The sequence below is a fragment of the Microcaecilia unicolor genome, unplaced genomic scaffold, assembly GCF_901765095.1.
Source record: "Microcaecilia unicolor unplaced genomic scaffold, aMicUni1.1, whole genome shotgun sequence".
Lineage (NCBI taxonomy): Eukaryota > Metazoa > Chordata > Amphibia > Gymnophiona > Siphonopidae > Microcaecilia > Microcaecilia unicolor.
The window spans coordinates 13,881-37,402 of NW_021962896.1; the positions used below are offsets into that span (position 1 = coordinate 13,881).

Here is a 23,522-nt window from a genome sequence, read left to right on the forward strand (position 1 = left end):
TTAACTGAACAGGAAAGGCTCCTGCCTGGTTAAATCGCCTGAGCAAGGATATTCAGCAGCACTTAACCAGATAGTGCCACTGTACATCCCCTCTAACCGTCTAAGCCAGTATCGCCTATGTTGGGGTGGAGAATTGGCATTTATCTGGTAAATTACTGATCTTCAGCACTTAACTGAATAAGTTAACCGGCCGAATCTGACCAATTAAAACACAACCTATCTTTATCCAGTGTAACTTATTCAGTTAAGGGTTAAAGGGCCCTTTCACAAAGGCACGGGAGGGCTAACGTGCGCCCAATTGCCACTACCGCTGGGGTAGCACGTGTGCCGAATTCCATGGTAGAAAATAATTTTCTATTTTCTACCACAGAGGTTCTTCCCAGCGGTAAACGGCAGCACGCCTATGTTGGCATGCGCTGCATGGTTACCGCTTGGGTAGCACATGAGCCGTTACTGCCAGGTTAATGGGTGGCGGTAAGGGCAAAGGCCATAAATAGGTGCGCAGTAGTTTTAATATTGGCACAGGCCCGTTTCCTGGCCTATTAAAAAATAGCCTTTTTCCCAGCCGCGGTAAAAAATGGCCCAGCACACAACTAAAAGATGCACCCACACTACTGCAGGCCACTTTTTACTGCAGCTTTGTAAAAGGACCCCTAATTATTGGCCTTAAATCTGACAAGTGCTGGCCATCTACATATACCGGAATACCAATGCCAGTGCCTGGACATAGCCTGACATCAAATATCCAGGCATAAAGCTAGCAATGTCAAAAAACAAATCTGTAACCAGTGTCAGCTGAATATGTACCCCATAAAAATTAAAGTACCAAAAAGAAATAGATAAGATGTACCCTTTCAGGCCTTTTTAACATCCTGCTTTGATTTTTACAGCTTACCCCAGCCTTCTTAGAAGTCAATTTCAGTAATACCACTGCTGTTTAGGATCATAACCGCAGCTGCACAGACTCTGACACAAACGAGACTATGCTTTCCAATAATATGGATACCACAACCCTTAGGATGGATGAAAAACTGTGAGTACTTTAACACTTACCTTTTCAATAGGCTCTTTAGCAAAGCACGTTTTATAACAGCACTTGTTTCCTGTTCATTGTTCCAACATAGAATCTGAGGGCAAGTAAGAAACAAGAAAATGTAGGAGTAACCTAATGGTTAAACTTAGATTGTGAGCCCACTAGGAACATTCCAAGACGTATGAGCAAAGACTTGCTGACCTGAACATGTATACCCTGGAATGTTAAGTAGTAGTAGTAGTAGTAGTAGGAAAGGAGGAACAGGGGTGATATGATACAGACGTTCAAATACTTGAAAGGTATTAATCCGCAAAAAAATCTTTTCCGGAGATGGGAAGGCGGTAGAACGAGAGGACATGAAATGAGATTGAAGGGGGCAGACTCAAAAAAGATGTCAGGAAGTATTTTTTCACGGAGAGGGTGGTGGATGCTTGGAATGCCCTCCCGTGGGAGGTGGTGGAGATGAAAACGGTAACGGAATTCAAACATGCGTGGGATATGCATAAAGGAATCCTGTGCAGTAGGAATGGATCCTCAGAAGCTTAGCCAAAATTGGGTTGCGGAGCAGGTGGGGGAAGAGAGGTTGGTGGTTGGGAGGCGAGGATAGTGGAGGGCAGACTTGTATGGTCTGTGCCCTGAAAAAGGCAGGTACAAATCAAGGTAAGGTATACACATATGAGTTTATCTTGTTGGGCAGACTGGATGGACCATGCAGGTCTTTTTCTGCCATCATCTACTATGTTACTATGTAACAGAGGAAGTACCTGCATATAATAAATGTAAACTGCTTTGATTGTACCACAGAAAGGCAGTATATATATAACTACTACTACTTATCATTTTTAAAGCGCTACTAGACGTACGCAGCGCTGTACACTTGAGCATGAAGAGACAGTTCCTGCTCGACAGAGCTTACAATCTAATAAGGACAGACAAACAGGACAAACAAGAGATAAGGGAATATTGAAGTGAGGATGATAAAATAAGGGTTCTGAACACGTGAATAAGGGTTAGGAGTTAAAAGCAGCATCAAAAAGGTGGGCTTTTAGCTTAGATTTGAAGATGGCCAGAGATGGAGCTTGATGTACCGGCTCAGGAAGTCTATTCCAGGCATAGGGTGCAGCAAGATAAAAGGAACGGAGTCTGAAGTCAGCAGTGGAGGAGAAGGGTGCAGATAAGAGAGATTTACCCAGTGAACGGAGTTCCCTGGGAGGAATGTAGGGAGAGATGAGAGTGGAGAGGTACTGAGGAGCTGCAGAGTGAATGCACTTATAGGTCAATAAGAGGAGTTTGAACTGTATGCGGAAATGGATAGGAAGCCAGTGAAGTGACTTGAGGAGAGGGCTAATATGAGCATAACGACACTGGCAGAATATTAGTCGTGTGGCAGAATTTTGAACAGATTGAAGAGGAGAGAGATGGCTAAGTGGGAGACCTGTGAGAAGCAAGTTGCAATAGTCTAAGCGAGAGGTGATAAGAGTGTAGATGAGGGTTCTGGTAGTGTGCTCAGAAAGGAAAGGGCGAATTTTGGTGATATTATAGAGAAAGAAACAACAGGTTTTAGCACTCTGCTGAATATGTGCAGAGAAGGAGAGGGAGAAGTCGAAGATGACCCCAAGGATACGAGCTGATGAGACAGGAAGGATGAGAGTGTAATCCACAGAAATAGAGAATGGGGGAGGAGGAGAGGTTGGTTTAGGGGGAAAGATAAGAAGCTCAGTCTTGGGCATGTTTAGTTTCAGATGGCGCTGAGACATCCAGGCAGCAATGTCAGACAGGCAGGCTGATACTTTGGCCTGGATTTCGGCTGAGATTTCTGGTGTGGAGAGGTAGATCTGGGAGTCATCAGCGTAAAGATGATACTGAAAACCATGGGATGAGATCAGAGTACCAAGGAAAGAAGTATAGATGGAGAAAAGAAGAAGTCCCAGGACAGATCCCTGAGGTACAACTGACAGTGGGATAGAAGTAGAAGAGGATCCACTAGAGTATACACTAAAGGTACGCTGGGAGAGATAAGAAGAAAACCAGGAAATAACAGAGCCCTGAAATCCAAGTGAGGACAGTGTATCAAGGAGTAGGCTGTGATGAACAGTGTCAAAAGCAGCAGATAGATTGAGAAGGATGAGGATAGAATAGAGACTTTTGGATCTGGCCAGGAACAGATCATTGGAGACTTTAGCAAGCGCTGTTTCAGTTGAAAGAAGGGGCAAGAGCCAGATTGAAGTGGATCAAGAATAGCTTGAGATGAAAGAAAGTCAAGGCAACGGCAGTGAACAGCACGTTTAAGTATCTTGGATAGGAAAGGAAGGAGGGAGAAGGGGCGATAGTTGGAAGGACAGGTAGGGTCCAATGAAGGTTTTTTTGTTTTTAAGGAATGGTGTGACTACGGCATGTTTGAAGGCATCAGGAACAGTCGCAGTGGACAGTGAAAGATTGAAGATATGACAGATAAAAGGGATGACAGTAGGAGAGATAGTGTTAAGTAGATGGGTGGGAATAGGATCAGAGGAACAGGTAGTTAGTTCAAGGAGGAAATAAGATGTGTAGTTTCCTCTTCAGTGGTTTCAGAAAAGGAAGAAAAGGAGGCAGAGGTTGGAGGGTTGAGAAAATGGACTAAGGGAAGGAGAGGTGGAGGTGACCTGGTTGAGAATTCAAGTTTAATCTTGTGAACCTTATAATGAAAGAACTCAGCCAGAGTCTGGGGGGGAAAGTGAAGGGGGGGGGGGTTGGAGGTGAAGGCACTTTGAGGTGAGAGTTCAGTGTGGCAAAGAGTCGTCGAGGGTTTGAGCCAAAATCTATGACCCCCTCACCCCCCCCCCCCCCACCAAAGAAAACATAAGCCATGTGTCTCCTGTGGTTTATGCACTGACTGCTCCAGGGATATATTCTGCTTTTTGCCTCCACTTTAAACTAGCTTCAAAGCAGAGGCAAGTAGAATGTAACCCTGTAGCAGTTAGTGCACAGAAACCGGGAGCTGCCAGGTTTCTTTCTTTTTTTTTTTTTAACAATATATTTATTAATTTTCATTCAACAGAATACAGCAAGCATGGCATTCACATAGTACAATAAGCCATCTTCTTCTGTTAATTATAGAAAGTAGAACCAAACCCCTTACCCCCCAACCTCCCATTCCCCCCTCCCCCCCTCCCCCCCCTGAAGTAACTCAACACATACATCTCAAACTCTTGAGGTCTGGACTTACTAATAAATTACATCACCAAACCTCTCCACTCCATATATGTGTTCCATGTTTTAAGGAAACGAACCATTGTTCCTCTTCTAGAAGCTGTCATTTTATCCATTATACAGCAAAAGTCTAATTTTGCCAGCACCTGCTCCACCGTAGGAGCCATCACTTGCTTCCACATCCTGGCTATCAAGGTCTGAGCTGCTGTAACTATATATATCAGCAAACAATGTTGTGCCTTACGGATACCTGCCTCAGGAATGTTAAGCAGGCATAAACCTGGGGACAGTGTAACCCGAATCCCCAATTTATCTTGTACTTGGGCTATTAAATTCGTCCAGAACTTGTGGATCACTGGGCACTCCCACCATATATGCCAAAATGTACCCTGTGCCCCACATCCCCGCCAACACGTCGACATCCCTGATTTAAATATACGGGACAGCCTGTATGGCGTAAGATACCACTGATAGAGCATCTTATAGCCATTTTCCACCAGTGCTGTCGACACCGTAAAGGTCAGTAATGTTTTAAAGATCTTTAGCCATTTTTCCCACGGATATTGAACCGCTAGTAAAGCTTCCCATTTTTTAATATAAGGAGTCAGGGGGAACGAGTGGTGCAGTAGCGCTTTGTAAATTCTAGATATTCCGCCTTTCCCTGCCCCAGAGTCCATGGCCCGTTCTAATTCAGTAATTTGTAAGGACAGGTCATCCTTGGCTTTCCGTTGTATAAAATCTCGGACCTGCATATAGTGAAAATTATCCCTGTCCACCAGCCCATATTCCTCCTTCAAAGTGTCAAATGTGCAGCAGTATCCCTCCTCCCAGAACTGGCCTAGTACTCGCAATGATGCTGCCGACCACTGCCCATATACATGCTCCTCCCGACCCACTAAGAAATCCAATGCAAAGATTATGGGGGTATTTAAATGATACTTCCGTCCCGGAAACCACGTTGTTCTGCAACTGATCCATTCTTTCAAAGCCACCCCCATTTGGCCCTGTACTCCCTGTATAAGACTCTTCAATGACGGTATAGGGAGCCAAGGAGCCGCCCATAGGAGGATCCCTTTTAAACCCCACTGTGCCGCGTGTGACCACGGTCTGGTGAGTCCTTTCTGACCTATAGCTAACATTTGGAATAATGATGCCCTATAATATAACCAAAAATTCAGTACCCCCATCCCTCCGTCCTTTCTAGATTGATACAATACATTCCTAGCAACACGCGGGGGTCTTTTCCGCCAAATAAAAGCGAAGACCTTTCGATGTAGCATCTTTAAAAAAGTTTTTGGGATTTGGATGGGAATTGCCATAAACAGGTATAGGAGCTTGGGGAGTATAGACATTTTCACCGCCGCGATTCTGCCCATCCAAGACATCCCCAGCCCACCCCACCTTTCTAATTCCGTGAATAGAGCTTGCGTTTTAGGGACAAAATTTGCCTGAAACAAATCCATCGTGTTTGGGGTTAAATTAACCCCTAAATAGCGTATAGCCTTTGATGCCCATTTAAATGGGAATAGCGGTTGCAAGCTCTCCTGTAATCCTGCTGGGAACTGTATAGATAAGAGTTCTGATTTCTGTATATTAATTTTTAGGCCTGCTACCTCCTCATATCTTTTAAGTATATCCATCACTGCACGCATAGACTCTTCAGGATTTGCTAAAGTTAGAAGGACATCATCCGCATAGAGCATAATTTTAGTATCCTGGCTCCCCATGTTTATGCCCTGAATCCGTGTCTCTTGTCGAATCATCTGTGCTAGCAGTTCCATAGACAAGACAAACAGCAAAGGGGACAGCGCACACCCCTGCCTCGTGCCCCGGAACAACTCGAACGGAGCTGTACTCTTACCATTAATTTTTAATTGAGCCAGCGGTTTACGATAGAGCGCCATGACCCAATGCAGAAACTGCCCGCTGAATCCTGCACAATCTAGCAACTTAAAAAGAAAGGGCCACAGCAGTCTATCGAATGCTTTTTCTGCATCCAGTGACAGGAAGACCGCTGGCTGCCCTATCTGCTGTATTCTGTCCAATAAATATTGTGCTTTTCTAGTATTGTCAAAAGTCTGCCTAGTTGCGACAAAACCTGCCTGGTCCTCATGTACCAGGCGTGGGAGCACTTTTTGTAGTCACGTCGCCAGGATAGTGGTGAAACTTTTATAGTCAGTTCCCAACAGGGAAATTGGGCAGTAAGATCCACAATTCTGAGGATTCTTATTGGGTTTGAGTAACAACACCACACTCGCCAACCTCCACGAGTAGGGGAGTGTAGTCCCCGTCGTGATATTATTAAACACCCGAAGCAGCACCGGCGACAAAATGGCTCGGAAGCACTTATAAAACCGATTGCCAAAGCCATCTAGCCCTGGTGCCTTCCCTCCCGGCAATCCCCTTATAACTGTTTCAATTTCCTCCTTCTCAATAGGGGCCGATAACATGTTCCGCTTCCGTCAAAGTGGGGAAATCTATCATCTGTAACAATGTGTGTATTGATCCCTCTTCTGGGAGGGTTTCTGGCTGGTATAGCCGCTTATAGTAATTCACAAATTCTCTTTGAACGTTCTCCACCAGATCCCAAACCCGACCTTCCTCATCTTTTATGCTATTAATATTATTGCGGTTAGCTAATTGTTTTAATTTGTATGCCAATAACTTACTAGCTTTGTTGTTAAACTCATAATACTCTTGCTGAACCCTTTGCAGCTGTTCCTGAATGCTCCTATGTTCCAAGGCTGCCAATTGCACTCGAGCTCTATGTAAATCCTCTTGGATATTCGGTGCAGCCTGCTGCTGCTTCACCTTAGTATCAAGACGATTTATTGTGTCTCGCAATGCTATTTCCTGCTGTTTAACATCTTTATTTAAATACGTTTGTAAGGATATCATTTTACCACGTATCACGACTTTTAGGGTTTCCCACAGTATCTCGGGTGTGACAGGTGTATCGTTTATGCTGAGAAATTCTTTTAGTTCCCCTTCAATTACTTTCACCTGTTTAGGTTCATTTAACAAGCTGTCCGGAAATTGCCAAATTCTCCTCCCATCCATCACCCGTCTACCTCGCAATGAAAGAACCACTGGAGCATGGTCAGACCATGTGCGTGTCTCTATTTCTGTAGATATAACCTGTAGCATTAAACCCGCGCTGCCCATCCACATATCAGTTCTGGAGTGTGTATTGTGAGAGGCTGAGTAACATGTGTAATCTCTTTCTGAACCATGTAGAGCCCGCCATATATCAACCAATCCCCAGATATTCAAGAAATGGATTAGTCGGCCACGCTCCACCTGTGCGTAGTGCGTTGCCTCCCCTGTATTATCTACCCTGGGGTCCATAGTGGTATTGAAATCACCTCCCAGCAATACCTCTCCCTGAATGACCTTTACCAGTCGAGAGCTGACCTTTTCAAAAAATTCACCCTGTGCTTGGTTAGGAGCATAAATGTTCACTAATGTATACAATTGGCCCTCTAGTTTGCCCACCAACATCACAAAACGACCCCCAGTGTCCCTTGTCACATCAATAGTGTCCCAGGCCAATCCCTGCTTCAACAATATCCCCACACCTGCTGTCTTTCTCTGCAACCTATTGGATGCCAGATATTGTAACGGGTAACGTGTATTACCCAACAAATGTTCATGTCTCTCCAATAGGTGCGTTTCTTGTACCAGTATAATATCTGCCCCTATCCTGCTGGCCTCTTTAAAAAAAACTCTTCCGTTTTTGTGGAGAGTTTAGGCCGCGGGCGTTGAATGACATCAATTTTATCGCTGCAGTCATTGGTCTAGCCAGATAAACAGCGCTATTAATCCTTTCATACAATAAGTCCTCCTCCCGACAGCATTAGGAACCTTTCTCTTATGAGTTACCCCAGCACCCCTCCCCCTACCCCCCCTGCCCCTTTGCATCCAGTGGGACAACCTATTCCCACCCATTAGTTGAGAGACCGGTGACCCCCCGCATGCCCACCCAGCTCTATGATAAGAATGTATATATATAGAAATACAATTATAACACCCCCAGATCAACTTCTGCGAAAGTATAGCCTAACATACAGTGGGGGAAATAAGTATTTGATCCCTTGCTGATTTTGTAAGTTTGCCCACTGACAAAGACATGAGCAGCCCATAATTGAAGGGTAGGTTATTGGTAACAGTGAGAGATAGCACATCACAAATTAAATCCGGAAAATCACATTGTGGAAAGTATATGAATTTATTTGCATTCTGCAGAGGGAAATAAGTATTTGATCCCCCACCAACCAGTAAGAGATCTGGCCCCTACAGACCAGGTAGATGCTCCAAATCAACTCGTTACCTGCATGACAGACAGCTGTCGGCAATGGTCACCTGTATGAAAGACACCTGTCCACAGACTCAGTGAATCAGTCAGACTCTAACCTCTACAAAATGGCCAAGAGCAAGGAGCTGTCTAAGGATGTCAGGGACAAGATCATACACCTGCACAAGGCTGGAATGGGCTACAAAACCATCAGTAAGACGCTGGGCGAGAAGGAGACAACTGTTGGTGCCATAGTAAGAAAATGGAAGAAGTACAAAATGACTGTCAATCGACAAAGATCTGGGGCTCCACGCAAAATCTCACCTCGTGGGGTATCCTTGATCATGAGGAAGGTTAGAAATCAGCCTACAACTACAAGGGGGGAACTTGTCAATGATCTCAAGGCAGCTGGGACCACTGTCACCACGAAAACCATTGGTAACACATTACGACATAACGGATTGCAATCCTGCAGTGCCTGCAAGGTCCCCCTGCTCCGGAAGGCACATGTGACGGCCCGTCTGAAGTTTGCCAGTGAACACCTGGATGATGCCGAGAGTGATTGGGAGAAGGTGCTGTGGTCAGATGAGACAAAAATTGAGCTCTTTGGCATGAACTCAACTCGCCGTGTTTGGAGGAAGAGAAATGCTGCCTATGACCCAAAGAACACCGTCCCCACTGTCAAGCATGGAGGTGGAAATGTTATGTTTTGGGGGTGTTTCTCTGCTAAGGGCACAGGACTACTTCACCGCATCAATGGGAGAATGGATGGGGCCATGTACCGTACAATTCTGAGTGACAACCTCCTTCCCTCCGCCAGGGCCTTAAAAATGGGTCGTGGCTGGGTCTTCCAGCACGACAATGACCCAAAACATACAGCCAAGGCAACAAAGGAGTGGCTCAGGAAGAAGCACATTAGGGTCATGGAGTGGCCTAGCCAGTCACCAGACCTTAATCCCATTGAAAACTTATGGAGGGAGCTGAAGCTGCGAGTTGCCAAGCGACAGCCCAGAACTCTTAATGATTTAGAGATGATCTGCAAAGAGGAGTGGACCAAAATTCCTCCTGACATGTGTGCAAACCTCATCATCAACTACAGAAGACGTCTGACCGCTGTGCTTGCCAACAAGGGTTTTGCCACCAAGTATTAGGTCTTGTTTGCCAGAGGGATTAAATACTTATTTCCCTCTGCAGAATGCAAATAAATTCATATACTTTCCACAATGTGATTTTCCGGATTTAATTTGTGATGTGCTATCTCTCACTGTTACCAATAACCTACCCTTCAATTATGGGCTGCTCATGTCTTTGTCAGTGGGCAAACTTACAAAATCAGCAAGGGATCAAATACTTATTTCCCCCACTGTATACCTCCAACAAATTAGATTAGCACAGTCCCTGTCACATATTATTACTCAAGGTCCGTCTTTAGCTGTAGGACTCTGCTATTGGCTGGGTTGATGCCTGGTGAGTCGCCCCTTGCCTCTGGTCACCCGTGTCCAGCCTTGGCGGGTCGATCGCAACCCAGCATCCGCAGTATTATCCACTCTTTCCGGCACTGTCTCGACCTCTGGCCAAGTAGCTCTAGCTTCCTCCACGGTCCGGACGCGGTGCCATTTTCCATCCATGCTGTAGGCCAGAGCAAATGGATATTGCCATTTGTAGAGTACATGTTGATCCCGCAGGTATCTTGTGAAGCTCCTTAAGGCCGCCCGTCGTTGCAAGGTCGAAGGCGCCAAGTCCTGGTATATTTCAATCGGGATCGTATCCCACTTAAGATCGTCCGCTTTTCGTGCTTCCCTCATAATGGCCTCCTTGATCTTATAGTCCGAGAGGCAGGCTATGATGTCTCGAGGTACATTTGCGCGAGCGCGTGACAACACTCTATGTGCTGTATCTATTTTTATATCCTCCGGGGCCACCGCATGCTGTTCGTCCGACAGAAGCATGCTCGCTATCTGTTGAACAATCTTTTCACAGTTCAGATACTCTGCCTGTTCAGGGATACCCCGGATCCGGATGTTCGAGCGTCTACCTTGATTCTCCAAATCTTCCACTCGATCTAATAATGCATTGTAGATTTCCTGTTGTTCCTTAAAAGCTGTGTTCATTGTGCTTAAAGCCTCTTGCTGCTCATCTACTCAATCGTCCACCTCTGCCACGCGTCGGCCCATCTCTGCTATTTCGCCGCGAAGATCCGCGGCTGGTTTTGTGATGTCTTTGCGCCCGCCTTTCACTTCCTCTCGAATCTCCATAAGGAGGGCATGGAAATCGCTCACCGAGAGGTCCGCGTCTCCCGCAATTCCACTCTTATCAGTCTCCTGGGTAGCGCCTGTGGCCTACGCCGATCTCGGCCCAGGCGCCATCTTGCCTCCCTCCAACTGCGGCTGGTAGGAGAAAGCTTTTAAAGTTTTGCGCGGCCCAGATGACTCTTTGTCAAGGCTTCCGACGCTTTTATAAAGGTGACCTGGGGAGAATAAATCACCGCTGTTGTTTAAGAATGCGTTCTTTCTCGCTGGGCATGCAGAGCTCTTTGCTCACGCCACCATCTTGCAGTGTGACATCACCGCTCTCCCCGCCAGGTTTCTTTCTTCCTTTCTTAGAATTTATTTACCACCTTTTTGGTGGAATTCACTCAAGGAGGTGTACAGCAAGAATAAGTCAAACATAAGCAATAGACAATTACGAATGGGGAAGTGACCTTTTTACTCACATTAAGTGCTAGCATTAATGGTGATGTATATAATTTAAAAAGGGGCTTATAATTGAAACACAGAGCATCAGCTTAATGTTCTGAGGTTCCATTATTCATTGACTTATAAATTTACAACTGATGGTTGCATTTTATGAAAGTTGTGCCCAGATTTTTTTTTTTGTCTTGCATTTTTCATCTGGAATCATTTGGGTTGTTTTGGTATAGATGCATTGTTTATGAATGGGATATGACTGTTCTTTTACTAGACCTTCAGTTATTCCTGTATTTCTCTTATTTAGTAGTTGTAGACATTGAGTTAATTAGATATATTATTAAAACGTTCTTGTGATGGCTTTTGTTTTTCAGGTCAGATCAGACTGCAGTAGTTCGATATTTCAAAATGTCAGATCCAGTAACACTGAATGTTGGAGGAAAATTGTACACAACTTCCATTTCTACCCTATGTACTTATCCAGATTCCATGTTAGGTGCTATGTTTAGTGGAAAAATGCCAACCAAGAAAGACAGTCAAGGCAACTGCTTCATAGACAGGGACGGTAAAGTTTTTCGTTACATTTTGAATTTTTTAAGAACTTCTCACCTGGACCTCCCTGAAGATTTCCAGGAAATGGGTTTACTAAAGAGGGAGGCAGATTTTTATCAGATTCAGCCCTTAATAGACGCTTTGGTGGAAAAAGAAGTAGAGCTCTCCAAAGCTGAGAAGAACGCTATGCTCAACATAAGCCTTGAACAAAAGAAACAGACAGTGCATTTCACTGTGCGGGAGGCACCACAGATATACAGCTTATCATCCTCAAATATGGAAGTCTTCACTGCTCACATGTTTAGCACATCCTGCCTGTTTCTGAAGCTATTAGGCTCCAAACTTTTCTATTATGTAAATGGAAATCTGTCTTCTGTTACCAATTACCTGGATGACTCGAACCATTTGACCTTGGATTGGGTTGCAGATGTGAATGGCCTACCTGAGGAGGAGTATACAAGACAGAATTTGAAGAGACTGTGGGTTGTTCCAGCCAATAAGCAAATTAATAGTTTTCAGGTATTTGTGGAAGAGGTGCTCAAAATAGCCATGAGTGATGGCTTTTGTGTTGATTCCTCACACCCACACTCCTCTGACTTCCTGAACAACAAAATTATTCGGCTCCTTCGGTACAGATGAAATTCCTTTATATTAAAGTGAAATGATGTAGAGTAGTATTGTACAACAGACACTAGATTTACTGTTTCTGAGCCCTCTTAAGTACTCGATGTGACAGTGCAATATACAGCCATGTGCTAAAATTCAAGAAATATTAATATGTTTGCAATAACAGCATTTTGTTTAATGTTGTGTAAATGTCTTTACACAGTATGTTCATTTCTTATGAGGTAGTGCTGTATTATGCAGTAAAGCTGAAACCTTTACTTCAAAAAATAGTCTCCTGATAAGGAGCCAGGTGTACTAGGCCTTTTTTCCTTAGGCACAAAGAGGTAGATTCAAGAACGTGCACCAGAAATTAGGTGCAAAACGTATGGGCTGTAAGCACCAATTCTATAATGGCTACAAAGAGTAGGAGACACTCAATGAAGTTACGTAGAAATTCTTTTAAAACAAATAGGAGGAAATATTTTTTAACTCAACAAGTTGTTACGCTCTGAAACTTGTTGCCAGAGGATGTGGTAACAGCAGTTAGTGTATCTGTGTATCAAAAAAGGTTTGGACAAGTTCCTGGAGGAAAAGTCCATAGTCTGTTATTGAGATGGACATGGGGGAAACCACTGCTGGCCCCGGGATTGGTATCATGGAATGTTGCTACTAAGTGGGTTTCTGCCAGATACTTGTGACCTGGATTGGCCACAGTTGGAAGCAGGATACTGGGCTAGATGGACCATTGGTCTGACCCAGTATGGCTATTCTTCTGTACTTAACGGTGGTTGTGCATATAAGTCAGCATGTGCACACCTAATATTAGGCGCGAGCACTTAACGCTATATCAAAAGCTGGTGTAAATGGTCGTGCCAGAAGTTGGCAGTTGTACATATAAGTGATAAAACTGCAAAATAAATATGGCGCCTAAAATTAACGCACGTTAGGTGAATGCGCCTAAGTGTATTCTAAAAACCGCGTGTATATCTATGCATGGTATTTAGAATACGCTTAGGTGTAGTTCATATAACAACGCACATAGATTTTGGAATGCTCACGAAACACCCAATTCCACACCCCTTTTTGCCTGTGCACGTTAGAATTTAGGCGCAGTACATTACAGAATACGCTTAGCAATATATGTGCGTAAATTTTAATTTTTACCAATTAGCGCTCATTGCTTGTTAAGATCTGTTAACAACGCTTAATAGCTTGATAAAACAATCTATGAGCGTAGTTATAGATGGAACTGCTCAGAATTCTAGGCGCGCTATATAGAATCTGGGGGTAAGTTTATAGAACAGTGCCTAAGTGGAGTTAAGCGCATAACTACAAATTAGCATTAATTAACACCACTTAAGGGCTATTAATTGGTACTTAAGGCCAAATTTGTGCACTGGTCAGAAATTGGATGCACAATTTTATGGAATCCAGCAGAAAATGATCTAGCTTGAGGTGTTTATACATCAGCGTAGGAAATTTACATTTTTGTCAGGAGTTTGAAATAACTGTTATTTAAAAGTCACATGTGTGGTTCTCATTTGTAAAGAGTGAATTAAAATAACTTTTTGAAGTAGTATGTTGTCTGTCTTATTAGCATTTTGTAGCTAATGAAGAGAATAAACCCCAAGGTAGTACTCTGGAAGTCTAGGACAGTAGGTTTTGTAGTTATGTGACTTAAGTTTGGGCACTCCCCATCCAGTGTTGCAAGGAGAAACTGTGGAATACAATGGCTATTTATGTTAGCCTTGTGCACAGCATTGCTGCTCAGTGGTGTGAACTGATGAAGCTCGAGTGTGCTCTGAGGATTTTTAAGTTGGGATCCCAGTTGCACAAACACTAGGAAGCTGGATTAATCCAAAGCAAAAGGCTTTATCCAAAATAGTCCGTCAAAGGAACACAATATTAATAGACCTCAGTAGTGATAATCAGTAGTAAAACATACATTAGAGATAATGATCGGCAATAAATACATCCTGTTAATCTTTCATAATGACTGTAAAAGTAATAGTCGTTATCAGGGAATTCAGGTTGAGACTCTAGCAGTAACAAATACTGTGGGGTAGTCTTTGTTAATGAAGACAGCAGTAATAATTCCCAGAAAGGTGCCTAGCAGCAAGAGTCCTCCTTAAATAGTTCAGTAAGGATAATCCTCTAAGCACAGTCCAATAAAAATAATCCTTCTATAAAGATCTTAGCAAACTATTCCTCTATATAAGAGTCCAGCAAAATAAATCTTCATCAAGGACTGCAGCAAAATTAGTCCTCACTAAAGAAGTAAAATTGATCCATGCCTCCAGCTCCTTCTGCCCTCACAGTTTATCCCAAGCTTCTTTCAGGTAACACTGCAGTGCTACCTTTATCCAAGCACTTTTAAGTTAACTTAAGCTTTTCCCCTCCCTCCCCCCTTCAACCACAGATATGTTGAACACAGGTTAAGGGTTGACTTCTTTGATGTACTTCTGTGATGGAGGGAAGGGGGTACAGGGGACTAGAGGCTGCATGCTTCTTTTCCCTGTCACATAATTTATCTTAATTCTAAGTAGCAACATCAAGAACCTCTCACAAACATAATCAAAATAACAGAAAGAAAAATCTAAAAATGAAACATGAAATCTACAAATAGATACTACCCTTCCTAAACTGAAGATCGAAATGCTAAAACAAATTATCTTTTAGTTCCTCAAATTCAAATGAAGCATAGGGAAGTTATTCCAAGCCTGAGGGTTGACCACTGAGAACACACCAATAGGCCCTTTTGAGAAGGCTGCAGAGTATTCAACAAGCAATAAACATGACAAGGAAAGCAAGTTTGGTCCAGTGAAGACTAACTGAAAATAAACTGTTCCTTAGCTGGGCTCTAGTACTACCTCCCCCCCTCCTTCAACCACAAGCTCACTTGCTGTAAATTAATGCCCTTGAGATATTTAAACGTCTCTATCATATATCCTCTCTCCCAACGTATATATGTTGAGGTTCATAAGTTTGCCCCTATATTATTTTGTGTTCAAGACCGCTTACTAATTTTATAGCTGCCCTCTGGACCGACACCATCCTGTTTATATCTTTCTGTAGGTGTGGTCTCAAGAACTGCACACAGTACTCCAAATGCAGTTTTCAACAGCATTTTCTCAGTTATTACTCAAATGCGAACACAATTATAATGCTAATTAATAAGTTTTGGATGTTACTGAATTATATTATTCTGTCTCACTGTGTTTCCAGCTTTGGCACAGTATAAGTCATCACAAGGACAAAATATAAGAAACAACTATAGAAACAAAAAAGAGGTGTGGAATTACCAATGTTAAAGCTATAACTGAAAAGCAATCCACAGATATTACTATGAAACTGCATCAGGGGGCAGATGCCTAGTGTGTTTGAAGGCACATTTACCAGAAGTTGTCTTCACGCTGTAAGATAAGTGGTTCTACAACACTTGTAAAAATTGATAAAATTTACGGAAGAATTCTTTTTGAGCACTGTCCATGCACCTGATATTTTGTTGCTTTTGGGAAGGTTTTGCTGATGGTGAAGCAATGATCTATTTAGATCGCTACCGCTCTTTAACACCCAGCAGGGTCTGAGCGCCTTTAAGGCTTTTCCTTCCTTTTTTAATTATTTATATGTTAGTGTTTCATAGTAATATCTGTGGATTGCTTTTGAGTTATAGGAAAATATAAGCATTATGGGCTTATATCTCATTTGGTTATGTTTAAACAATGAGAGATGTACATTTATTTATTTATTTATTTGTGACATTTATATCCAGTACTTTTTTTTGTGTCGGTATGGACCAGTATGGTATACCGGCACCTTTTTTGTAGGTCCCCTCCCTGACCCAGTCCCCACCTGCCTACCAGCTCTGTGCCGATGACACCCTCTTCTGTCACCCGACACCATGACCCAGCCTTTAAAAAAATCTACGAAGTGGCAGAGCGGTGCCTCGCGTCTGCCTGTAAAAGAAGAAAAATCGCCTCGTCGGCCGGCCTTCCCTCACTGTGTTCCGCCCTTGTGGAAATAGGAAATTACATCAGAGGGCGGGACACAGTGAGGGAAGGCCGGCCGACGAGGCGATTTTTCTTCTTTTGCAGGCAGACGTGAGGCACCGCTCCGCCGCTTCGTAGATTTTTTAAAAGGCTGGGTCACAGTGTCGGGTGGCAGGAGAAGAGGGTGTCATCGGCATGAAGCTGGTAGGCAGGTGGGGACTGGGTCGGGGAGGGGGCTCAGATGGGTATGGGTGGCTGGAGGGAGGGGGAGCAGGGAAACAAGGAGAGTTGCTGGACATGGGTGGATGGCAGGGGGGGACAGGAGGGTCGCTAGACATGGGTGGATGGCAGGGGGGACGGGGGGGGGTTGCTGGACATGGGTGGATGGCAGGGGAGGGGAAGGCGGGGGGACAGGAGGGTTGCTGGACATGGGTGGATGCCAGGGGGAAGAGAGAATTGCTGGACATGGGTGGATGGCAAGAGGGACGGGGGGTTGCTGGACATGGGTGGAGGGTAGGGGGGACAGTAGGGTCACTGGACATGGGTGGATGGCAGGGGGAAGAGAGAATTGCTGGACATGGGTCGGGACGGGGGGGTTGCTGGACATGGGTGGAGGACAGGGGGGACAGGAGGGTCGCTGTACATGGGTGGATGGCAGGGGAGTTGCTGGACAGGGGTGACGAGTTGTCGCTGGACATGGGTGGATGGCAGGGGGACAGGAGGGTCGATGGACATGGGTGGATGGCAGGGGGGGGGGTTGCTGGACATGGGTGGATGGCAGGGGGAAGAGAGAATTGCTGGACATGGGTGGATGGAGGGCAGGGGAGAGGAGGGCTGCTAGACATGGGTGGGTGGATGGAGGGAGAGGGAAGGGAGAGAGAAGAAATGCTGGACATGGATGGAGGCGAGGGAAGAGTGAGGAAGGAGATGAGATGAGGGAAAAGGTAGAGAGGAGAAAAACTGCACATGGATGTAGAAAATAGGCAGAAGCTGGATCCACTGGACAGTTAAGTCTGCGGAGGACTCAGCTTTTACTTACGGATGTAGGGCAAGAAATGAAGAAGAAAGGAGGAAAGTAAAGAAATAAATGGAAAGGAAGCCCTGGAAACAGAGTTAAGAGGACAGATAGCAGCAGAATCAGATACTGAACCAGCATGATCAGAAAAACAAAGTCACAAGACAACAAAGGTAGAAAAAATCATTTTATTTTAATTTTAGTGTTTGGAATATGTCCAATTTGAGAATTTACATCTGCTGTCATATTTTGCACTGGGTATACTGGAGCTGTAACAGCTTACAGAAATTATTTATAATGAAAAAAAATCACATTATTTTTTTCTCCTGTACTAGTATAATATTGTCAATGATGAGTGGGAAAATGTAGGATATAAGCGAACAATAAATAAATAAATAAATACATGTCTGTATTTATGTGCTATGGCTGGTATAAGGGGTGTGGCAAATGTGAGTGTGGCTATAATAGGGGTGGGGTTATATGTGGTGACTCCGCCCACAATGAGTACTGGCACCTTTTTTCCTACAAAAAAAAGCACTGTTTATATCCCATATTATCCCAAACAAGTTTGAGAAAGGAAATATTTATGTTTGACTTATGAAAACCACTTGTTCCTAAAACGTGCTCAAAACAGAATAATCCATTTGTACAAAAGAGATGAGGTGAAGATGTGATTCAATGTGCCCCAGTGAAAGGAGAGTTTAATTTTACTTTCAATCTTTATAACACCAGGCTTCCCAAGGCAGATTACAACAGTTAAGATGAACCCATCGGTACACAAGGTATCCTCACTGAAATTTGTCCATGTATTACTAGTGGCGTACCAAGGTGGGGGTGGTCCGCCCCGGGTGCACGCTGCTGGGGGGGTGCCCGCGCGCCTGTCGGCTCTTCGTTTTCATGCTCCCTTTGCCCTGGAACAGGTTACTTCCTGTTCCGTGGCAGAGGGAGCATGATAACGAAGAGCCGGCAGGCGTGCGGCACCCCCCCCCCCCCAGCAGCGTGCACCCGGGGGGGGGATTCTTTCTCCGGGGGATTGGGAGGGTTCTTTCGCCAGGGGGGGGGCGTCACGCTGTTCCGGGAGGGGCGCTGCATCCGGGGTGGGGCGCATCGGCGATCTGCCCCGGGTGTCAGCCCCCTAGGAACGCCACTGTGTATTACTGTATTATATAGAACAGTGTAGAAAAATGAGCACAAAATACAGCCTTTATTAGTGCTATTTCCACCAGCTACAATAATTTTTGAAGCTGTTTTAGAGAGATTCAGTTTTGATTTCATGACATTCATAGCTACATATGGGATGCTTTCAAATAAATTAAAAAGCTGTCAAGTAAAAAAAACAAAAAAACTTTTGTTCACCTTTTAAGGCACTGACTATACAACTGGAACAGCTTTTGACTTTTTACAGATGGACCACGCATAGGCGGTCCGTTATTTATTTCTAATAATCTTTTGCTATTTCAATAGTGTTTGCTATTGTTTTCGGTGTGATTCCTACAAGCAAGCTATGCCTACTGTACTGACTTCAGATAGCCTGCTGCTGGTACAACGCATTTGTTTTTAATAATCTTTTGCTATTGTTTTGGGTGAACTAAAGCTCCGCCTTCAGCCTTGGCTGTGAGATCATCCGCCTGCGACTGGCCCTCTTTTCCTGACGCAACTTCCTGTTTCTCGGTAGAGCCAGGAGGATGCAGCCGAAAGAGAGAAGTTGTGTCTGAGGTGGCGGGGTGCCGGACAGAAAAAACAAAAACTGTGGGGCTGGCCGGTGACCTCAGATATGAGTTTGCAGGTAGGTTGAGGGTGTTTGAGATTAAGAGGGTGGTACGCCGAACCACGGATGGGGAGAGCTGACAGGGCCACGTGTGAGGGCAGTCAAGTACGTTTATTTCTTGTTTATCCTTACTGCTTCATCGAGTGTCGCTATTAGTTTATCTGTTGTTGTTGCTGCTGCTGCTGTTTGCATTCTACACACGTTTTTATGCTTCAGGAACTAGGAGTGGTAAGGGGTTACTTGGGACTCGTGAGGTCCACAGGATCCATCACTCATCAGCTGGCGTAATCTACAATGGACTGTTGGTTGGGTGACGAAAGGGATGTGCCCTTTAGAATGTTTTATTTGGAGTTATTTTGGAGTATTGGGTTTACTGTTGTTAATATGGGAGAAATCTTGATTACATTTGTTTGTGGCTGCAACAGTTCTATTTAAGGCCATACACAGATTTGAGCAGTTTGATGCTGATTGTGGTTATTAATGCTGCCTGTGAAGAGAGGTAGATTAGCTTTTGGGGAGGGCAGGGGAGATTGTGATAAAGATGCTGCTATTTTTGATTTAGTGCACTAACATAAATTAGGTAGTGTAGCACGGTTCTCGCCCCTTTGACTAGCTCAAGTCTGCAAAACCCAGAGCTGGGTCACAGGAAAAACTTATTTTGCATCCAGTTCTCTATTCTGCCTCTAGTCAGCTGATCACTCATACGGTTACATCTTCCATCCATGGAGCTCTGGACTGGGTCAGTGATCCGGGGTTTGGGAAAGCTAGGAGAGGCTGTTTGGCACCACTCTCAGTCTACGAGCAGGTGCGCTGACCCTCGCGTCAAAAAATTCACTCTGCGCTCCTGGACTTTGTAGAATGCAAGCAACTTTACTGGAACTTCAGCAAACAGCAGTTAAACTCTTCAGAACTGTTTATGTACATTACTCATGCAAGACCATCTGTGGAGATCTTGGCCACTTCCTTCAATCTTAAATCAATGTTGTGCATATTTACACAGACTCCCATCCTTCACCCATCCTATTTATTTATTTATTAGGATTTATTTACCGCCTTTTTGAAGGAATTAACCCAAGGCAGTGTACAGTAAGAATAGATCAAACATGAGCAATAGGCAATTACAGCAGTAAAAATATTCAACTAACAGTACAAAGTATGGCATGGTATACTACTTGCATTGTCAACATGTGGAGGAGCGACCTAGTGGTTAGTGTGGTGGACTTTGGTCCTAGGGAACTGAGTTTGATTCCCGCTGCAGGCACAGGCAGCTCCTTGTGACTCTGGGCAAGTCACTTAACCCTCCATTGCCCCAGGTATAAATAAGTACCTGTATATAATATGTAAGCCACATTGAACCTGTTATGAGTGGGAAAGCGCGGGGTACAAATGTAACAAAAAAAATACATAATAAAACATTATAATTGGTAATGAAGGGTAAGGCAAAGTTGTAACATATAGATGGGTTATAAAGTAGGAAGAATTAGAGAGTAAGGTGACTGATTTGAAGAAAGTTGCACATGAGGTCAGAGAGGTGGTTAAATATTATCTCAGCTAGGGTAAGAGTGGATAAACATGTCCCGCTGCAGTATGTGCAGCCCGAGTCAATCATTGTGTGTGTGAGTGAGACTAACAAGGTAGTTACTTCTTCCTTTAAAGGCTTGGTTAACTAGCCAAGCTTTCACCTGCTTCCTAAAGTAGAGATAGTCTTGTGTTAGGAGTAAGTCCAAGGCTGCTTTTGTTACTCCTGATACCAATCCAACTCTTTTAGGTACAGACCCTTTAGGCTGTCCTCCTTCCAGCAGTGTACCTCACAGGGCTACACTCTGGCCTTGAACAGGCTCCCTCTGTTCCGATTCCTATTTCCAGGCAGGATTCCCCTTGTCTACCTGAAGTTTCTGCTTAGAGGGGCAGCAACTTCTCTTGTAATTAGCCTGTATTTTTCTCTCACTCCAGGATCCCCCAGTACTCCCAAGGGTCCTGGCAGGGGTACAGGCAACCAAAGATCTTGTGTAACTCCTTACAATTCCTTTTGCTATTCTCCAGCTCCACCCCTGCTGTCACTCATTACAGGGACAGCAAAAACAGAGAGGGGCCAAACGTACACAGAGCAAAGCAGTACACAAAAGGGCCCCAGAACTGGAACAGTGATATAGACTGTAATGGACTGGACCCGACACGGGCTGTGTTTCAGCACCCAACAGCACCTGTCTCAGGGGTCTGATAGAAATGAAACATACAGAATAAGAAATTCAAAAATGAAAATAATAATACAATAATAAACATACTTTGTTTACATATTTCCTAATATATAGTTTAAAATATATATACAATAATGGTAGCAACCATGCACATAAATATTGTGATAGCCATAAATATCTGTGTGTTCATGCAAAGCGAGTGACAAATGTGATAATGACAACATTACACATTATGGTATCTGATAAATGTCATGTAAAAACAGACGATGATTCAGTATGAAGGGTTTGTATGTGTATGTAGTGAACTGTTGAAGAATGAATACTAGCGTGCTTACAGGTCAAGTGGCAAAGTGATCAAAAATCTTTGTAAATATGCATACATAAATGTGAGCCATGTGCACCAGAAAAGATTATATTTAAACACAAATTGCAAAATGCAAGTTTCTTACCAATGTCAATTTCCTTAGGGGTGTAAAGGAAAAGCAATGTCCTAGTGTATGAACTGTCAAAAAAAGCGTGTTAATTATAAAACCATTGAAAACAAGATTGTCGGTATTCTAAGTGGAGCGGGACTCAAGTCGGAGTGGGACTTCCATAATAAACACTACTTTTCAAAGCTAGAAATAACATTTACTGTCCGTGCCTCTAAACGTTCTGCTGTCTATTTAACTATCAAAAGTGAACAATCTTAAAAACACAGTGAATCTAAAAAAGTGGGCTCTTCATGGGTCAGTGTTGTCTCTCGCTGAGTGCAGTTGAAAATATAAAAACTCTAAACATATGGCTCTTGGGTATTGTCCCGCATCAGTGAGCTATACTAAAAGTCCAGGTTTCAATGTAGCCGAAATTGGCAACGGGGTGTCATTTACAAAGAATGCTATACTTGTTCAAATGTACACTGGTCAAAAAATTGTAAAAGATGCCCCAACCCTCCAATTGGCTTATTGCTAGTGACAACGAACGGCATGCAATAAAGATTCTCCATTATGAGTATTATATGGCATCACCGGACGATTAAATTTTATATGTCGTTCCACAGCATGGTCTGCATCATGATTACAGTATAGAAGGCAATATAGCAACCAGGTAAAGGCATCAAAGGCTACAAGCCCAGGTACTCTCTTGCCAAATATCAAACAGGTTACATCGATTACTTCCAACTGCTGAAGTCGTAGTCCAAACGAACCGCCAAACAAGCAGTGCATGCACATTGCCCATCTATTATACTGAACCAGGATTCTGACGTCAGTCTAATCTAAATAACTGAATGATCTATGAATGTAAAGGATGCACATTGTGTACAAGTATCAACTTCTGGAGAATGGTTGTAAAAAATGTGGAGCTAAAAAAATATCTGTTTGATGTATATGTGAGTGTGATGTTATACTGAGCCTGGATTCTGACGTCACTAAAATCTAAATAACTGAATGAAATATGAATGTAAAAGGTGCAGGTTACGTACAAGTGTCAGCCACTGGAGAACGATGGTAAAAAATGTGGGGTTAAAATCTTTTAAAATAAAAACAAAGTATCTGTTTGGTGTGAGTGTGACGTGAAAATCGAATCTGAGAAGCGATGAATCCAGATAGGAAGATGAGAAACTCACTACAGGGAAACATTTTATCACTGAAACTTTTCTGCCAACCCCTCCCCTGGGCAGGCCTCCAAACTCACACTCCAGCCCAGTGGCAGGGACCTTCTCCCCAGTGTCTCTAGAAAGATCCAACACAACTTCTATTAATACCCATCTCATGGGATATTGTAGTAGCTATGACAGACAGTATAAGTTGGTTGAATCCGTAAGCAAACACTTTTTGTTCTCTATGTTATGGATTTGGATACTATGCTAGAGTAGGTAAAAGAGGAAATGGAGTATTGATAATTTATCTGGAGCAACTGTAAGCATGCTGGTTTTCACTATGTATCTGTTTCTTTTTTGGTGAGCATCAGGGCAGGTTATTTTAGTAAATTTTAAAACATTTGTAGGGAGGTCATAGCTGGGGACCAGCTTAAGCTGGGAGGCTGACTGGCACATTAAGCCGATCACACATGACACCCCTTTCTCTCGATAATACAGTCCAGGCCACAAAGTAAGTTCTGAACCAAAATGTTTACTGTAACTTGAGACAGTTCTTAGTAACAACTATATACAGGCAGAAACAAAGTAAAAAAAAAAATACTGTTCACTTAC

At 43.6% G+C, this 23,522-nt stretch overlaps 1 protein-coding gene across 1 annotated transcript; it reads left to right on the forward strand.

Moving 5' to 3' along the window:
* The first annotated feature begins 611 nt into the window (after positions 1 to 611).
* KCTD21 (potassium channel tetramerization domain containing 21) lies at positions 612 to 12,792 on the forward strand. Its single transcript, XM_030188481.1, has 2 exons — positions 612 to 1,033; positions 11,578 to 12,792. The coding sequence occupies exons 1-2, from the start codon at positions 984 to 986 to the stop codon at positions 12,392 to 12,394; spliced, it is 867 nt and encodes a 288-aa protein (XP_030044341.1). The 5' UTR covers positions 612 to 983; the 3' UTR covers positions 12,395 to 12,792.
* The last annotated feature ends 10,730 nt before the right edge of the window (positions 12,793 to 23,522 follow it).